Source organism: Perognathus longimembris, chromosome 4 (genome assembly GCF_023159225.1).
Source record: "Perognathus longimembris pacificus isolate PPM17 chromosome 4, ASM2315922v1, whole genome shotgun sequence".
In the NCBI taxonomy this organism is placed as follows: Eukaryota; Metazoa; Chordata; class Mammalia; order Rodentia; family Heteromyidae; genus Perognathus; species Perognathus longimembris.
Window position 1 is genome coordinate 84,223,495 of NC_063164.1, and position 18,335 is coordinate 84,241,829.

The 18,335-nt window shown below is 38.0% G+C and overlaps 1 protein-coding gene across 3 annotated transcripts in view; it reads right to left on the minus strand.

The window, feature by feature from the left end:
• The window catches only part of Rab3gap1 (RAB3 GTPase activating protein catalytic subunit 1), a 93,990-nt gene that overhangs the window by 61,110 nt on the left and 14,545 nt on the right, over nt 1–18,335 (minus strand). For 2 of the 3 annotated variants that reach the window (XR_007210806.1, XM_048345578.1), the window contains exons 4-5: nt 11,890–12,022; nt 8,806–8,884 (exon numbers count right to left, since the gene is read on the minus strand). Coding sequence is in view for 2 of the 3 variants with exons in the window: in XM_048345578.1 (XP_048201535.1) it covers nt 8,806–8,884; nt 11,890–12,022 (212 nt within the window). In the remaining variant the exon portion in view is untranslated. The remainder of the gene's footprint in view (nt 1–8,805; nt 8,885–11,889; nt 12,023–18,335) is intronic. The other variant, XM_048345579.1, reaches the window with a different exon arrangement.

The following is an 18,335-nucleotide window of genomic DNA, read 5'->3' on the forward strand; positions in this document are numbered from 1 at the left end:
TCTCTCGGGAATTGTTTTAGTTTTTTAAAAGTCAAATTTATAGTTAAGCCATTATTCCAATCTGCTTTTTCTTCATTGGGCACCCTATTATGTGTGTACTCAGGAACTCTAAACATTGACTGAAACAGATCTGTGAAGTTCTGTTCATTTTTCTCTTCAGTTTCTTTGCTCTGTTCTGTGAACTGGATAATTTGCTACTCTTTCAAATCCACTAACTCTTTCTTTTATCATCATTTCATGTCCCCAAAGAACTGGCAGCCTGAAATGTAGTTAATACAAAGCTTATAAAGACAAAAATCACATTATTGTTATGAGGAACATAACCAAGCAAAAGTGTACAGTAGCAAAGCAAGCTAGGGGGAACAATCAGAGGCAACCAAGGGCTCCTATTCCTTTATGGTGACCTAAGTTTTACTGAAACTGGTAGACCAGGAAAGGCCACACAAATGCAAAATTGTGGGGACAGAATTTGTTCTCTGTTAAGATAGTTGTCCTTTCTACTCTAAGAACAACATTCCTATGCATCTAGAGCTTTCACGCTTTTATTTTCTGTTAGTTCACATTGCTACTATGCTCAATGGCCATATACTTAATAGCTTAGAACAACAAAAATTTAGTATTCTGACATGGATCTCACTAAAATAAAGAAGATGGCAATCCTTCAGGAGAAAAAGAATCTATTACTTTTGTTGTGTTTGTTTTTTTTGTTTATTTGTTTGTTTCACTGGGAACTTCCATTACATGTTTGCTTGGGGCATCTGACGCCACATATCTCTAAGGAGCTGTTCATTTTACAATAAACTTTTCTTCTCTGTTCTATAGACTGAACAATTTCTGTTAATCTTTCAAATCTAGTATGTCCGGATAGAGTTGAGATTCTCTAGACAAGAATCAATTCTTTGTCTTTTTTCCATATTCTAGGGACTACTCTCATTCCTAGGCTCATGCCCCTCTTCTATTTTCAAAGCCAGCAACATCAGGCTGAGTTCTTCCACCATACCATTTTGACACTGACTCTTCCCCTCTCCCATTTTAAGCAATTGTTATGATTATATTGGATCCTCCGATGTTATTCCAGAATAAACTTCCTTATTTTAAAGTCAGATGACTAGCAACTTTAATTCCATTTGCTCCCTTGACTTCCTTCTTGCCTTGTAATCTATATTCAACCTATATTCAGAGGTTCTTAAATTTAGGATATAAAGGACTCTGGCGGCGGGGAGAGGGCGGGAGGGGGGTGGGGCGAGAAAGTTCATTGTCTTGTCTACCATATCTATTTAAATTTATCTCAGCAGAAATTTCATGAATTTACAATGGCATATACATGTCTGCTAAGGCTAAAGTCCATGTCATTTCCCAAACTATTTACATTATCATAAGGAATATCAATTAAGAGTGAATTTCTATTGATAGCTTTAGCAAACAGTCAAAGGTATTTAACAGGCAATGGAGAGAAGGATCCAACAAAGTACAAGATCAAGATCAATTACCTTTCCTAGACCACAAAACTAATAGTGCTCACATATCTTTTTTTTTTTTTTTTTTTTTTTTTTTTTTTTTGGCCAGTCCTGGGCCTTGGACTCAGGGCCTGAGCACTGTCCCTGGCTTCTTCCTGCTCAAGGCTAGCACTCCGCCACTTGAGCCACAGCGCCGCTTCTGGCCGTTTTCTGTATATGTGGTGCTGGGGAATCGAACCTAGGGCCTCGTGTATCCGAGGCAGGCACTCTTGCCACTAGGCTATATCCCCAGCCCTCACATATCTTTTAATGATCCCTTTTTGTTTAATAATTTCTTTGAGATAGGGATTTGCTATGGAGTTGATGCTGGCCTTGAACTTACCATCCTCCTGCCTCAGTTTTCCTGAGTACTAAGATTAAGGCATTTGCTGTCACACTCTGTTCTTTCAAAGACTTTTTGAAAACAGAGCAATTCTGGATGATTCTTTATATAAAACCACTCACAGGCTCTTATTTTGAACACTTGTTTCACATCTGGTGGGTTGTACTATTTTGAGATGTTGTAGATAATTTGGGAGTTGGGGTGCTGATGGAGGAATTACCTGCTATTCTCCCTGTCTCCTTTTCTCTGCTTCTTGTGTGCCATGAGAAGTTCCCCTGCCACATGCTCCTGCGACCATGGTGTTCTTGTCCAAGAGCATGGAGCCAAGTGACCATAGACTGAATCCTCTGAAACCATGAGCAAAATAAATAATTCCTCCATTTAAATTGTTCTTTCAGGTATTTTGGTCACAGAGATACAAAAGTAACTAATAAAAACTGCAATTATCAAAATTGAGCATTTAATATAAATGTCAAAATTCTATTTCCTAAATTTTGATTTGAGGCTTAGGAGAAAGCTTTGTAGTAGAATACATCCCTAGTTCATATGCAGCCCTAGGTTTGATCCCCAAAACAGGGGGGGAAAAGTCTGATTTGAAAATGTTAATCATATAATAATTTCATCTCATTCTTAAATGTTGAGTTTATACTAAGTATACATGTATGGTACAAGCATTTGTAAATAAAAACTAACTCAAGTTTTCTAATCTAAATTATAGATACATATAGTAGGTACTACATACTATATATATTTACTATATACTTCTATAAAGTATATACTATATAGCTATAGTACTTACTACAATTTTTTTTTTAAAGTTCAGCCAAGCACCAGTGGCTCATACTTGTAATCCTGGCTAGTGAAGAGGCTGAGACTTTAGGATCACAGTTCAAAGCCAGCTGAGTGAAGAAGGAAAGTCCCAGAGAATCATGTCTCCAATTAAACATATCCAGAAGTGGAGCTGTGCCTTAATGGTAGAACACTAGTCTTGAGCACAAAGCTCAGGACAGTACCCAGGTCCTGAGTTCAAGACTGGCACACACACAAAAAAAATTCATATATGAAAATGTTGTCATTCAGTTGTTAGGTGTAATAGGGAGGTCAGATCTGGCCAGTGCCATCATTAACTGTGGAGGGGCGTCAGATTGACTCCAGGTCAGATTAGAGCAGAAGCCAACTCCATCTTCACTAAGATCTCCCCCACCCTATCCAGGGAAGTTCCCCTTCATTGTGATAAGATTGTGTAAACTGCTTGACCACCTGAAGCATGGAAGTTTCAAGGAACGTTCAAGGTTAAACCCATTCCCCCTATGAGTAGGCGTATCTACCTGCATCATGTGCGCCCCGCCAAATCCATGCACTAATTCTAACTAGAATGATAGGTTGGTTCAAACAGATACTGAGACAGACTGTAACTCTATTGGCAACCTGTGTGCGGCCTAGCATGCTCTGTAAGTGTTGTATCCTCACTGGCCGCCTGCGTGTGAAGTTTGGCTGTGATGTTTGCCTTATAACCAGGCTGGAAGGCCACATGGGCACGCGGTTCCAGCTCCCGAGTCTGGGCCCTGATCCTGCACACGTAGTTGGCAGTTTAGGCTCCCTAGTCTAGGCGGCCAGTCGGTTCACTTTTTACTTCCCCAATAAATCCGTCTTTTTGTCATCTTGTAGCTGGAGCCTGTGTGGTGGACTCTTGGGGGAACCAGGAATCCCCTCCCTTGGGGGGACCCCGTTTCATTGTAGCGAACCCCCACTTTACTTCATTAGACAGCATGATGTAATTTGTATCCTTTAAAATTTTAATAGATTTAATTTTAACAATTAGTTTTAAAATTCTACAGAAAAAAGCGGAAGGTTGAAAGCTTATGAAATCATCTTAAAATGAAAGATCAGTTGGTTCTGTAATACTCATATACAGTAAAAAAAAAAAAAAAAAGCTGATCTTTAGCTATTCTTGACTCTCTACTGCTATAAACTAAGCTTACCAGTAACTTGCAAATTAGAAGTTCATTTAGGCATTACCACTTCTAATACGGCTCTCTTGTCTTGAATATAGTTTTCCCTGAAATCATATGACTTGTTCTTTGGGATTCAAGTGTTGTTATCAACACCTTTAAGAAACATTTTCCTGACTTCATCTATGCAAATCAGGAAGTATAATATCACTATCAAACCCTGTGATGTCTTCTACAAGCATTTATCAAAGTGTTGTTGCCACTGTCTGTTTTTCTACAAATCTCAGACCTTCCTGAAGTAGGGACCATATTTTATTTTTGGTCCTTGTGTCTGGCTCACAGTAAATGTTAAAAGCAATAGGTACTAAATAAAATAAAGTTGGGTGCTAGTGCCTCAGACCTATAGTCCTAGCTACTCAGGAGGCTGAGATCTGAGGATTACAGTCCAAAGCCAGCTTGGGCTGGAAAGTCTGACACTCTCATCTCCAATTAACCACCAAAAAACCTAGAAGTAATGCTGTGCCTCAAAGAGGCAGAGCACTACTAGCCTTGAGCAAAAAGAGGTCAGGGATAGTGCCCAGGCCCCTAGTTCAAGCCTCATGACTGACAAAAAAAATAATAATAAAATAAAATTTGGCTTTCTAATGTCTATAAAAACTTGAGAGTTAACTGTCAACAATATAGAAGATTGACCCCTTCTGCCCCTAAAAACTCACAAAAATACCTAATCAAATATGACAATGCGGGCTGGGGATATAGCCTAGTGGCAAGAGTGCCTGCCTCGGATACACGAGGCCCTAGGTTCGATTCCCCAGCACCACATATACAGAAAATGGCCAGAAGCGGCGCTGTGGCTCAAGTGGCAGAGTGCTAGCCTTGAGCGGGAAGAAGCCAGGGACAGTGCTCAGGCCCTGAGTCCAAGGCCCAGGACTGGCCAAAAAAAAAAAATGACAATGCTTTAAAAATACATAGATTAACTTGGAAGAAAAAGAATTGAGATTCCTAGGTGACAGAAACAAAAGAGGAAACTGAATGGCAGAAGTAAGTATTCAAGGTGACATTAAAGTATCCCAGAGGATTATCAGCTCTGAATTTAGGCCATGACAGACAAAAACTAGAAACTGAGATTTTACAGGATAAGCCTTTTAGCTGCTAAATGCCTATTGGTGTAACTCACAGAGATAACGGCAAAAATAACTATAATGTGTGAAGATTGAGGATGAGGGAGGAAAAAAACTGTCCATGTCTGAAAATACCATGTATTAACAATCAATGTGAGGTTGATAAGGTATACCCAACTCAGAAAAGATAGTCTCTGGAACATATCTAGACTAAATGCTAAGAATATCTCAGCCTCATGATACATATATATAAGGTTAGGACAGTAAACTATGTTTCCAAAACAAGCAAACTGACATTATCTCTACAGTTGTGCTTTTGCTTATAAGGTAGTAGAACAAAGAAACTACATATATTTTAGATATGTCAGCAATCTTCCTACTAAAACCTAAATACATCAGCTTCCTTCTAAATCCTTAAGATTTATTTAAGTGTTGTTTGTGCATGGACTTTACATTGATACAAATCAGTACAGAAGTTGTAATGTTTTTGTTTCACTAGTTTTTCGAGACAATATCACAATTTTCCAGGCTGGCCTAGAAATCACTATGTAGCCCAGACTGGCCTCAAACTCATGATCCTCCCACCTCAAAAGCACCTGAGTGCTAGAATTATGGTATACACAACCATACCCACCCACAGTAGTGATGTTCTCAATGGCTCCTCAGATACATGGATGTACCTAAGGTTAGGAACACTGAAACTAAGACTTTTGCTTAATGCTTAGACTTCAGAAAAGAAATTCACCTCAATAAAATGAGAACTCTAGGACTGGGTGTACAACAACAACAGAAATAAACAAAACAAAAAATTCATCCTTAATAGCAAAAGACTAGTTGTTTCCTCCTGATACCAGAAACAAATGCTAGCCAACATTTTATTTGTTATTTTTATTTTTTTGACAAAAAGATGGATTTATTGGGGAAGTAATAAAGTCAACTGACCAGCCAGGGTCGCAGCCCAGACTCGAGACCTGAAACCCTGACTGTAAAAAGCAAGCTGGCCGGCCACAGCCCAGACTTGGGAACTGGGCGCTCAGGGTCAGGTTATAAAGGCAAACACCACATGGTCAAGCTTGCCACATGCAGGTGGCCAATGAGGTTACAACACTTATAGAGCATGCCAGGCCACACGAAGGTGGCCAATGGAGTTACAACCTGCCTTATAGCATCTGTTTGAACCAACCTAGCATTCTAGTTAGAATTGGTGCACGTTTTTGGCGGGGCTCACATGATGCTGGCCGATATGTCTACTCATGAGAGGGCACAGGTTTAACCTTGAACATTCCTAGATGGGAGGGCACAGGCTTAACCTTGAACATTCCACAACTCAGATGGTCGAGCAGTTTACACAATCTTATCACAGAGAAGGGGAACTTCCCTGGATAGGGTGCGGTGGAGGGGATCTTAGTGAAAATAGAGTCAGCTTTTGCTCTCTTTAACTAATCCGAGATGGAGTCAAACTGATACCCCTCAACAGCCAATGATGGGGCTGGCCAGCTGCTAGAATTTTAAAAAGAGGTTGGAGGCAAGACAAAGAAATGGAGAGGAAAAACAAACTAAGCTCATAGTAAAAAAAAACTACAAAACTCCTCCTAGAACTAATGAATTTAGCAAGTTGACAAGATTCAAAGTCAATGGATAAAATGCAATTGTGTTACATATATTAGCAATGAACAATTTAGAAGTGAAAATGTTTAAATATCATTATGCTAGCTCCTTGTCTTATTCCTGACTTTAGAGAGAATGGTTTTAGTTTTTTAACATTAAGTATGATGTTGTCTTAAGGTCTGTCATAAACAGCCTTTATTATGTTGAGCTTATCATAAAAAGGACATTGGATTTTTTTGTAATTTTTTATTCTTATAAAGGTGATGTACAGGGCTGGGATTATGGCCTAGTGGCAAGAGTGCTTGCCTCATAAAGGTGATGTACAAAGGAGTCACAGTTACATAAGTCAGGTAATGAGTACATTTACTTCTGGGTAGTGTCACTCCTTCCCTTGTTCTTTCCCAGTTTTTCCCTTCCATCCCCACCCATAAGTATAGTCCATTTTCCACAGAGTGTCTAATGAGTATCACTGGTACATTTGCTCACCCTTTTCCTCACCATTTGTATGTGCCCCCGTATCCTCCCAAAGACAGATAAATTAACTAGACAAAAAGAAAAGAAAAGAATAACAAAAGAAAAAAACCCTCTTGTTTCCATTTCCCAGAGTTCATTTCAATAAGTATTATTTTATGTCATCAGAGGCACATACGCACTGGGCATTTGTGTTCCTCCCCTAAGAGTATCTTCATTTGGCCTCACTGTGTATCTAGAGACCTATATAATTGATCATGTCCTGGAGTATTTTTTAGATCTAGCTTTAGCATATGAGAGAAAACATGGGCTGTTTAGGACACTGGATCTTACCAAAGGTTCTTTCTGCATTTACTGAGATAATCATGTAATTCTTGTCTTGGTTCTGTTAATAAGGAGTATTATATTTATCGATTTACATATATTGAACCACCATTGCATACTGGGATGAACACCAAAGAAGCTGGGCACCAGTAGCTCAGGTCTGTAATTCTGGCTACTCAGGATAAGATCTGAGAATCGCAGCTCAAAGACAGCCTGAGCAGAAAAGTCTGTGAGACTCTTACCACCAACTGACCACAAAAAAGCCAAAAGTAGAGCTGTGGCTCAAGTGGTAGAGTGCTAGCCTTGAGCACAAAAGCTCAAGAAAAGTGCTCAGGCTCTGAGTTCAAGCCCCAGGGCAGACATGGGCATAGACATAGACACAACACACAAAGACACACATACAAACACATGGAAGAAACCTTTAGCTCCACTTCCACCTTTTTGGTGGTTAATTAAAGATAAGAATCTCATGGACTTTCCTGACTTTGAACTAGGATCCTCAGATCTCAGCCTTCTGTGCAGCTATGATTATAGGCATGAGCCTCCAGAGCCTAGGAAGGAGCCTGTTAAATATGTGCCTCTTACATTAACACAACACGTTCATAGTTTATACATATGTGAATTTTGTTATCACATAACTATTTGAAATTAACATTTTTAACTTCAATTTCCAACAATACATATAATTTTTTATGAGACAGCCAAGCACAGTGTCTCAAGCCTATTATCCTAGCTACTTAGGAGACTAAGATTGGGAATATTTCAGTTGGAGACTAGATGGGGCAAAAGTTCACAAGACTCCAATGTTAACAAATAAAAGCTGGATATGGTGGCAAGTACTTGTTATCTGAGTGCTACCTCTGAGTTACATCCCTGGCCTTATATCAGCAGCTTACAAAGCAAAAATCAATAAGAGGAAAGACATAAGAGATCAAATTCAGCAGAAAGGCAAGTTTTAAAGTTGTTTTCTAATGAAATCCTACATGTTATATTCAATTCCCTCCGCAACTAGTTGTGACAATACTTGTGAAACATTATCAGGGAAACTTGTTAGAGGCTCCACCCTCAGGATTTTAAACAAGGGGATGGTTAGACTCTCACAAGGAAACCAGATATTCAGCGTAAATCACACATCTTACATAAATGTTAGGCACAACAAATAACAATCAGTTCTAGGAATGGTGAGAATCCTCCTGAAATCCAAATTTCCAGGTGCTAATCAAGAGCTAACCTTGCAATCTGTCATTTTTCTTATTTTATCACTTGTTTTGCAATTGGTCATTTCTAAGAATACCAGTCAATGGCCTGGTCTTAACTCTTCTGTATAACATGTTTCACAGTCTAGGGTAGTATCTAACTAAAATTCAGCTGTAAATACAACTGGATGCTGCATTCTGTGAGTACTCCAAACAAATGATTGAGCCTACAGGCAGACTTGGGGTCTCCCAGACACATACATTGGAAGACATAAGCATAAAAGGAATACATACCATCTTACCAGGCAATGTGCTCTTGGAGGAAAGTCATTATTCATGCATAGCAAATCTTGCATAGACTGTGGAATGGCATCTATAAAAACATTTGAAAATGAAAGCATAAATTCACTTTAAGACAGAATTTTGTAACATGTTCAAGGAAAGAAACATCCTGCTAAACTATATAGTTCTACAGTTCTTTAATCCTAATCACTCAGGAGGCTGAGATCTGAGGAACATGGTTCAAAGCCAGCCAAGGCAGGAAAGTCCCCATGAGAATCTCATCTCCAATTAATCACAGAAATAGCCTTAAGCAACAGGAGCATAGGGACAGTGCCCAGGCCCAGAGTTCAAGGCAACAAGAAAAAAAAAAAAAGATGTATACCACTTCTATGCTCATTTTTTGCTTCTAAATCATTAAACAATTCCCTAACTTTACTAAAAATTCTTGTTTGTTCTTCCAGTCATGCTTGTCTCTATTTTTATTCAAACTTTTACTTATGGATCTGTCAAGTCTATTATCACTTCCTTTAGGTATTCTTTTCTATAACTATGGTAATCTTAAATATTTTTATAAAACCTCTACCCAGTTTCCTGCTTGTAACTCATGTACCCTGAAGCACCTAATCTGCAGTCTATAATAAGATACTAACAAAGTACACTATATACATCCACAGAATTATCACAAAGAAACCTCATGTTTGCTAAATAAAAAAACAAATTTAAAAAAGATACTAATATCAATTATTATTTATAATCACATATTAAGTTCAGATCACTAAGAATAATGTCTCAGTATAAAAGATTGCCAACTGTTAGATAGCTGTAATTGCTTGGAAATTTTATATTGTGATAATTTACTAAGAGAATGAAGAGCATTAATGACTTGAAACTCCACGTAAGTAGAAATAATACACAACTCCAAGATAATAAAAGGATCAGTGTTTCTATCTTCTGACTGCTCATAATAGTTTTAAATATGTATCTTTAAATTAGCTGAGCTTATAGTTTGCTTATAGCTGTAACCATTGGTTACCGCTTTACTTACAACACAAAAGAAAACTGTCCAGTATGTATACATTTATACATAAGTAACAAGGCCTTAACTTTGTGTGTGCGCAAGCACAGAATACCTGTATATACATCTGTGTGCACACATGTACTAGGTCTTGAACTTGGGGCCTCAAGCTCTTGGCTTTTTTGCCCATTGCTATCACTCTGCCACTTTAACAATAAGTCCAGATTTGGGTTTTTGCTTGTTAAATGGTGACAGGAGTCTCTTAGGTTTATCTGCCTGGGATGGCATGAGTCAAGTAATAAAGACTTAAGAACAATATCTCATTAATAAGACTTCATTAATCAATATCCTTTAAATGTTTTAATTTTATTAGTGTAACTGAAAAAGAGGCTTCACTGTGATATTCACAATATGCATATAATGTAATTTCACACCATTTGTATTACTCTTTCTTCACATTAGTCCTCTATACAGTATCACTTCATTTTACAAATGAGTTGATTTGATTTTGGAAAGGCCAAGTAACTAGCAAGTATAAAAATCATCTAAAATTTTTTTTGTTGGCATTACTTCAGCTTTGAATTCAGGGCCTCACACTTGCTAGGTAGCCACACTCTACACTGAGCCCTTTTTTACACAGCTTTTTTGTCTTTTTTTATTTTTATTTTTTTTAATACTGGTCCTAGGGATTGAACTCAGGTACTAGGTGCTGTCCTGGAGTTTTTTCGCCCAGGACTTACACAACCAGTTGAGCCACAGCTCCCCTTTTGGCTTTATTTTTAGTGCTTAATTAGAGAAGAGTCTCATGGACTATCCTGTTTTGGCTGCCTTTGAACTGTGATTCTCAGATCTTACCCTCTTAAACAGCAAGGATTATAGGTATTGAGCCTGTACCTGGACCATGATCTTCCTATTTTATACTTCTACATCCAGTTTCTTAAGAATCTCATGGTTTTTCTAATCAGGCCAGCTTGAACTACAATCCTGATGCTGGAATGACAGATGATACATCACTGTGCCCAGCTATTGGTTAAGATGAGGTCTAATCTGTATGCTTGGAATGGCCTCAAACCTCAATCCTCCCCATTCCCTCCCCAGTAGATAAGATTACAGGAGTAAACTATTGACATTTGGGTTAAAAAAAATTGGAACTTTAATTCACTTTATTGTAAGTACAATTTTCAGGTATGTCTGAAATATACATGATATAATCATTAGACAAAATTTCCTTAAAATGTCTCCTATAACTCTTCATTAAAAGTTATCTTTTCTCCTCTGAACTCCAGTAGAACTTTATTTGTTCTTGAGACATCATTTATCACTTTTTTTTTCTTTTTTGCCTGTCCTGGGGCTTGAACTCAGGACCTAAGCACTGTCCCTATCTTCTTTTGGCTCAAGGCTAGCACTCTACCACTTGAGCCACAGAGCCACTTCCAGCTTTTTCTGTATTATGTGGTGCTGAGTAATCAAACCCAAGGCTTCATGTATACAAGGCAAGCACTCTACCACTAGGCCATTATTCCCAGCCCCTTCTTTCTCTGTCTCTCTCTCTCTCAATCTCTCTCTCTCTCGCCAGTCCTGGGGCTTGAACTCACTATTCCTGGCTTCTTTCTGCTCAAGGCTAGCACTCTGCCAACTTGGGCCACAGCGCCACTTCTGGCTTTTTCTCTATATGTGGTGCTGGTTGAACCTAGGGCTTCATGTATATGAGGCAAGCACTCTTGCTACTAGGCCATATTCCCAGACCCTCATTTATCACTTTCTACCTCTGTCAATTGTTAAAGATCTTGCCTTTCACACTGCAATGCACATTTTATTTAAATTATGGTTCAACAAAGCTTAGCAGAATATCTAACACATGTTACGTATTAAATATGTGCTGACCAGACTAAATTTAAGATGAACAGCAACGTAATTCTTCTTGTACTTCATTTACAAGTACTATTTCATACTTTCGATGTGGTAATACAACTTTGCATATAATAAAAATTTTCATTAGGATACTACTCAATTATAAGAACTAAATTAGTAATTCAAAATATAACCACTCAACACTCAAGATTTTTCAGCTCTAGCCTTACCCTCTAACACTTCATCTTTTCCTTCTTTATCAGTGGACTCTTGTACAAGATAATGATGAGTGACTGAGAACTTGAAGTCAGCAAAGGAAATTTCATCTGATTTTTCTTCCCAAATGCCAGACGTAAATATACCCTGTGTTTAATATAATGGGGGGAAAAAAGAATCCACCTTAAAATATTTGATAGTTTATTAATCACAGTGATTTTTCCCTTTTCTGCCTACTAATTTATATTTCATCTATAGCTACCTCTCAAATAGTGAAAGTTTTTTTAAAAAAACATGGTTTATCACAATTATTCTTGAAAATGAAAAGCCCCCTAGAATATTAACTACTCTGTTGTGACTTACAAAAATTATAATTTTCAAATAATTTTCTTGTGAGCCTATATACTCAAAATCATGAATATACAGCAAATCCATGCCTCTTCACATGCAAAACAAACAAAAAATCTTTTCTACCAATAAAAGAATTCTACTAGTTACTTTTTATTTTATTTTGTGCCAGTACTGCGCCTTCAACTCAGGGCCTTGTACTCACACTAGACTTGCTTGATCTAGATAACTAGCTTTCTACCACTTGAGCCATTCCTTTCGCCCAGCATTTTGCTGAATAGAGACAGGGTCTCTTAAAAACAAACAAACAAACAAAAAAACACCTTTTCTCTGTGAGCCCAGCTTCAAACTGATTCATCTCCACCTCCCAAGTAGCTAGGATTACAAGCACGAGTCAAGCATGAGTCACCACTGCCCCACTCTATTTTTAATTGAAAATGATCAATTTTGTGTGTGTGTGTGTGTGTGTGTGTGTGTGTGTGTGTGCGCGCACGCGCGCGCTGGTCCTAGGACATGAACTCAGGGCCTGGGTTCTATCTCTGAGCTTTTTCTGCTCAAAGATAGCCGTCTACCAATTGGGCTCCACCTTCTGCTTTTGGTGGCTAATTAGCAATAAAAGTCTCATGGGTTTTACTGACTAGGCTAGCTTTGAATCACAGCCTAAGTAGCCAGGATTACAGGTGTGAGCCACCAGTGCCCCACTTGATTAAATTTATAAATGGCACAAATAGTATCAAAATAAAATTTTATAATAAAGACTTCAAACCTGGTAACATCTCTATTATAATACACAACATTATTCAACACAAAAAATTGTTTCATAAAGAAGCAGTCTCCATTTTTGTTGCCCTTAGCTTAACAGATTGCTTCAAACATTAAGCTTTGGCATTTAAATCTCGTCTTTGGAAAAGAAACTTCTAGAATGGAAAAATATTTTAATCAAAAGTTCCAAGGAAACTCTTACTTATATAATATGACCACTAAAGGAAAAAGAAAAATAGATTTTTCACACAGGGCCTCTAATATCCCATAGCTGTTCTTTCCAAGATAGAAGTGAATAGTCGTTTACAACACATCACAACTCTGAACCAGAAAATACCAATAAACCGCTTGCCAAGCACTGTCAGTACAAAACTAGCTGGAAAACACGGAAGCAACCATTCTGTGAATTACTGAGCCTTAAACAATGTTTTTATAGTTTTGTCTGAGTGCTTTACATTTGTTCTTAAGAAATATTTATAATTCCCAATTAAAATATATTTAAATGTCTTAAGGATTATTTGACTACACAAATAAACCAAATATTAATCTTTTGTTAGAACTGCTATGTATGATGTGCATTAAAAGTTGGGGGGAGGTTGTCTTTGTTTTTTGTTACTACTATGTTTGAACTGAAAATCTTGTACTTACTAGTCATGTGTTCTACCAGCTAAACCATGTTCCCAGCCCCCAAAATAATGGTTTTTATATGTATGCTTTTCTTTGATGAGTTAACCTATGTTAAATTACAACATACAAAGCTTACACCAAAATCTCAAGTTGTAATAAGTAAGGAAATGATACACATAACAGCTTCGTTTGATAGTCAGAATGACCAATGTACAGCAGTTAAGGATTGAACCCATGATACAAGTCCAGAAAATTATGAGCCAATTCCATGTTTTACATTTATAATAAAGCTGAAGCTAATCCAAGATTCTGGTACTAATACTAATTCTGATACTGACAACCTTACCAATAACTATCCTAAGGAGAATTTGGTTATGTTCAATAAAGAGTGCATCAAAGTTTTGTCTCCAAAACAGACTTTTTAAGATTATTTAGCTTAATTGAAAAAGAACATTCGAACATCCCCTCTTTAGTGGTATCATTTGACATCAAATCTTTTCACACCAAATCATATCATTTGACACCAAATTCCAACTTTGCATACATTTACTATCAGAAAAAAAGTTATATCTAGATATGACAGCTCTAACTCATCAAAATTAATCTGGTAATTCACCCAGATGTGAGGATCCTAAGCAGATAATAAAAATGAACACATGAGGGCTGGGAATATGGCCTAGTGGTAAAGTGCTCAACTCGTATACATGAAGCCCTGGGTTCGATTCCTCAGCACCACATATATAGAAAAAGCGGGAAGTGGCGCTGTGGCTCAAGTGATAGAGTGCTAGCCTTAAGCAAAAAGAAGCCAGGGACAGAGTTCAGGCCCTGAGTTCAAGCCCCAGGACTGGCAAAAAAAAAAAAAAATGAACACATGAGCTGGGTACCAGTGGTTCAAGCCTATAATCATAACACTCATAAGACTGAGATCTGAGAATCACAGTTCAAAGATAGCCCAGACAGGAAAGGTCTGTGAGATTCTTATCTCCAATTAACCAGAAAAAAGTCAGAAGTGTAGCTGTGGCTCAAGTGGTACAGTGCCACCCTTGAGTGAAAAGTTAAGGAATAGTACCCAGGCCCTGAGTTCAAGCTCCAGTACCAGAACAGAGAGAGAGAGAGAGAGAGAGAGAGAGAGAGAGAGAGAGAGAGAGAGAGAGAGAGAGAGAGAGAGAGAGAAGAGAGAGCAATATAAATTAGAAAAAAATCACACTTGCATTCAAATTAACTGAAAATTCAAATATTACATAAACTATCCAAGGAATCAACAAATAAACTAATGAAACAAACTGAATTCTTTACAAAGTTATAGAATTCAAAGTCAATATAGAAAAATCTTTATTTTATATAGTACTAGCAGTCTTGTAAAGTGAAAAAATTTTATATGTAGCACTCTTACAAAAAAATCAAACATCTATGAGGGAAATTAATAAATGATAAATGAGAGCTCTAAAAAATACCTCAAACACTGTTGAGGAACAAAAGATCTACTATAGATAAATCATATACTTGCATTGAAAGACTCAATACTGTTAACATGTCAATTCTCCCCAGGTGATCTATAACGCAACATAATCTCAATCAAAATTCCAGAAAGCATTTTTGCAAAAAGCAAGATGCTGGGCTGGGGATATAGCCTAGTGGCAAGAGTGCCTGCCTCGGATACACGAGGCCCTAGGTTCGATTCCCCAGCACCACATATGCAGAAAACGGCCAGAAGCGGCGCTGTGGCTCAAGTGGCAGAGTGCTAGCCTTGAGCGGGAAGAAGCCAGGGACAGTGCTCAGGCCCTGAGTCCAAGGCCCAGGACTGGCCAAAAAAAAAAAAAAAAGCAAGATGCTGATTCTAAAACTAATATGAAACTCAACAGGACCTAGAAGAACTAAAATTATTTGAATGAATAAGTACATTGCTAGGTTTAAGATTTACTTTGCTTCAGGAATTATGACAGTACATTACTGTCAAAAGACAGATGAATGAAACAATAAACATAGAGTGTAGAAATACATTCATTCTTATACTTGAGATTACTACAGATGTGCTACAGAAGCTAGTGGAGGAAAGGATGGTCTCCTCAAACAGATAGCCTGCAATAATTATTCACCAAGAAGAAAAAAGAAATCATGGGATCTTGAGAACCTTAGTGTAGGCAAATATTTCTTTAACAGTACACACACACACCAAAATAAAAAACTGAGAAAATAAAGTCTTATCAAAATAAAACTATCAAGAGACAGCTAAAATGACTAAAGAAGCCATAGATTAAAGGAAAAACTCAAAATATATGTATCTAAATATGGAAGGACAAAGATGCTTTTTTTCCTGCCTTGCAGTTCTGAGGCTTTAACTCAGGGCCTGGGCACTGTCCCTGAGCCTCTCTGTGCTCAAGGCTTGCACTCTACCACTTGAGCCACATCACCACTTCTGGCCTTTTCTGTTTATGTGGTATTGAAGAATGGAACCCAGGGCTGCATGTATGCAAGGCCTGGGCACTGTCCCTGAGCCTCTCTGTGCTCAAGGCTAGCATTCTACCACATGAGCCACAGAACCACTTCTGGGTTCAACCAGCCCTGGGTTCAACTCCTCAGCACCACATAAACAGAAACAGTGGAAGTGGCACTGTGGCTCAAGTGTTAGAGTGCTAGCCTTGAGCAAAAGGAAGCCAGGAACAGTACTCAGGTCCTGAGTTCAAGCCCCAGGACTGGCAAAAAAAAAAAAAAATTAGCTAATACTAGTGGCATAAGACTAGAATCCCAGCTATTCAGGAGGCTGAGACCTAAGAATTAAGGTTCAAAGCCACCCTGCACAGACAAAGCAAGTCCAATTAATCAGCAAAAAGAAGTGCAACTGTGGCTCAAGTAGTAGAGCACCAGCCTGGAGCAGAAAAGCCAAGCGAGAGCTCGAAATCCTCTCATCCCTTCAGAAAATAGCCTGGCAGTTCCCAATAAAACTGAAACTAACTACTCTAATACTTGGGAATTCCACTCCTAAAAATATATTATTACCATAGAGCAAATGCTCACAAAAATTTTCACATCAGGATTACTAATACTAATAATCCAAACTGGGGACAATTTAAATGCTCACTAATAAAAGGAAGGATAAATACATATGGTAGAGTTATAAAATAAAAAGAAGGAAGGCTAAGCAGCTTGAGGTGACATGTGAAGATGAGTTGCGACTCTTGACCCAGAAAACCCCACAAAATCTTGTAAGCAGTTCAAATCTTCATGTTCACTTCAAGAACACTGGAGAAATCAGCTACACTGGACATTGATGAAAGTGAACTAAGCAACTAAAAGGGTGGTGATAGGAGGAGGAAATGAGAGAGAAAAAGGGAACAGATACAACACAAAAGGAAAGAAATGTACTTATCACCCAATATGGAAAAATAATTTTATTGTTAAAGTTCATAGAGTTCGTAAGCTTTGTAAAGGAGAATGATTTTCACCATTGTGAAGGCTAAGATGTGTACAATTAAATATATGTAGTTACTTAAACTCAATTAAAAAAAAAAAAGAAAAAGAACACTGGAGAAGTAGCCCAGGCCAGCAAGGGAATGCAGAGTCAAAAAGCTACCAATCGGGGCTGGAGATATGGCCTAGCGGCAAGAGTGCCTGCCTCATATACATGAGGCCCTGGGTTCGATTCCCCAGCACCACATATACAGAAAATGGCCAGAAGTGGCGCTGTGGCTCAAGTGGCAGAGTGCTAGCCTTGAGCAAAAAGAAGCCAGGGACAGTGCTCAGGCCCTGAGTCCAAGCCCCAGGACTGGCCAAAAAAAAAAAGCTACCAATCATATGAAAGATGTCACTTTGAGGAAGCACTGTATGCCATCTTGGCATTACAATAGTGGAGTTGGCAGGTGTGCCCAGGCCAAACAGTGGGGATGGACACAGTCAGGGGTTTGAATTTAGTCTAGGCAGACAAATCCAAAAGACTGTATCTTCAATTAACCAGACAAAACCTGGAAGTGGAGTCATGCCTCAAGAGGTAGAGTGCTAGACAGGAAGCAAAAAGCTCAACAAGAGTAGGGAGGCTGAGTGAAAGCGTCTGTTTCAGGGTACACACATGGTAAGAATCCATGTGTACAAAGCTCAAGAAAAGGAAAAACTAATACAGCGGAAAGACTCAAACCCAGTCATTTCTGAAAGTAACTAAACAAAGAAGAAAACTTTCTAGAATAACAAAAAAGTTTAACGTTTTTATTTGAATGATGGTAACTTGTGGAAACTATATACTTGGATTCTGTATATGCCTCTACCAGTAAAGAAAAAAATAAATAGATCCCTTAAAAAAGAAAAGAGGGAAAAGTTTTAATTTCTGAGAACAATGTAAGCGTTAGGGAGAGGATAGAACTCTTTTTCCAGAAGGAAAAGAAGATAATCCCAAGTATGCAAGAACACCATAGTATTAAACTTAACTAAACTCCAACAGTCCTTTCCAAGTATCAACTACTCTAGAAACTTAAAGTAACTAAGGTATATTACAAGCCAGAACTTTAAAGAGTCAAAAACCCTCAAGCAGTTAGTGATTTTTTTCTAAGCATGTTATTTGAATCAGTGAAATGGGACCTTAGTTTGTTTATTTATGTCTATGTCTCTACTAAGTAGAAATAAAAGTCAGTGTTCTACTGAGCTTTGCAGTCCCATACTTGAAGAGTACATACACAATGAATAATGATTTGGGGAATTACCTTTTACCAAGATTTGTAATAACTCGATGTTTCAA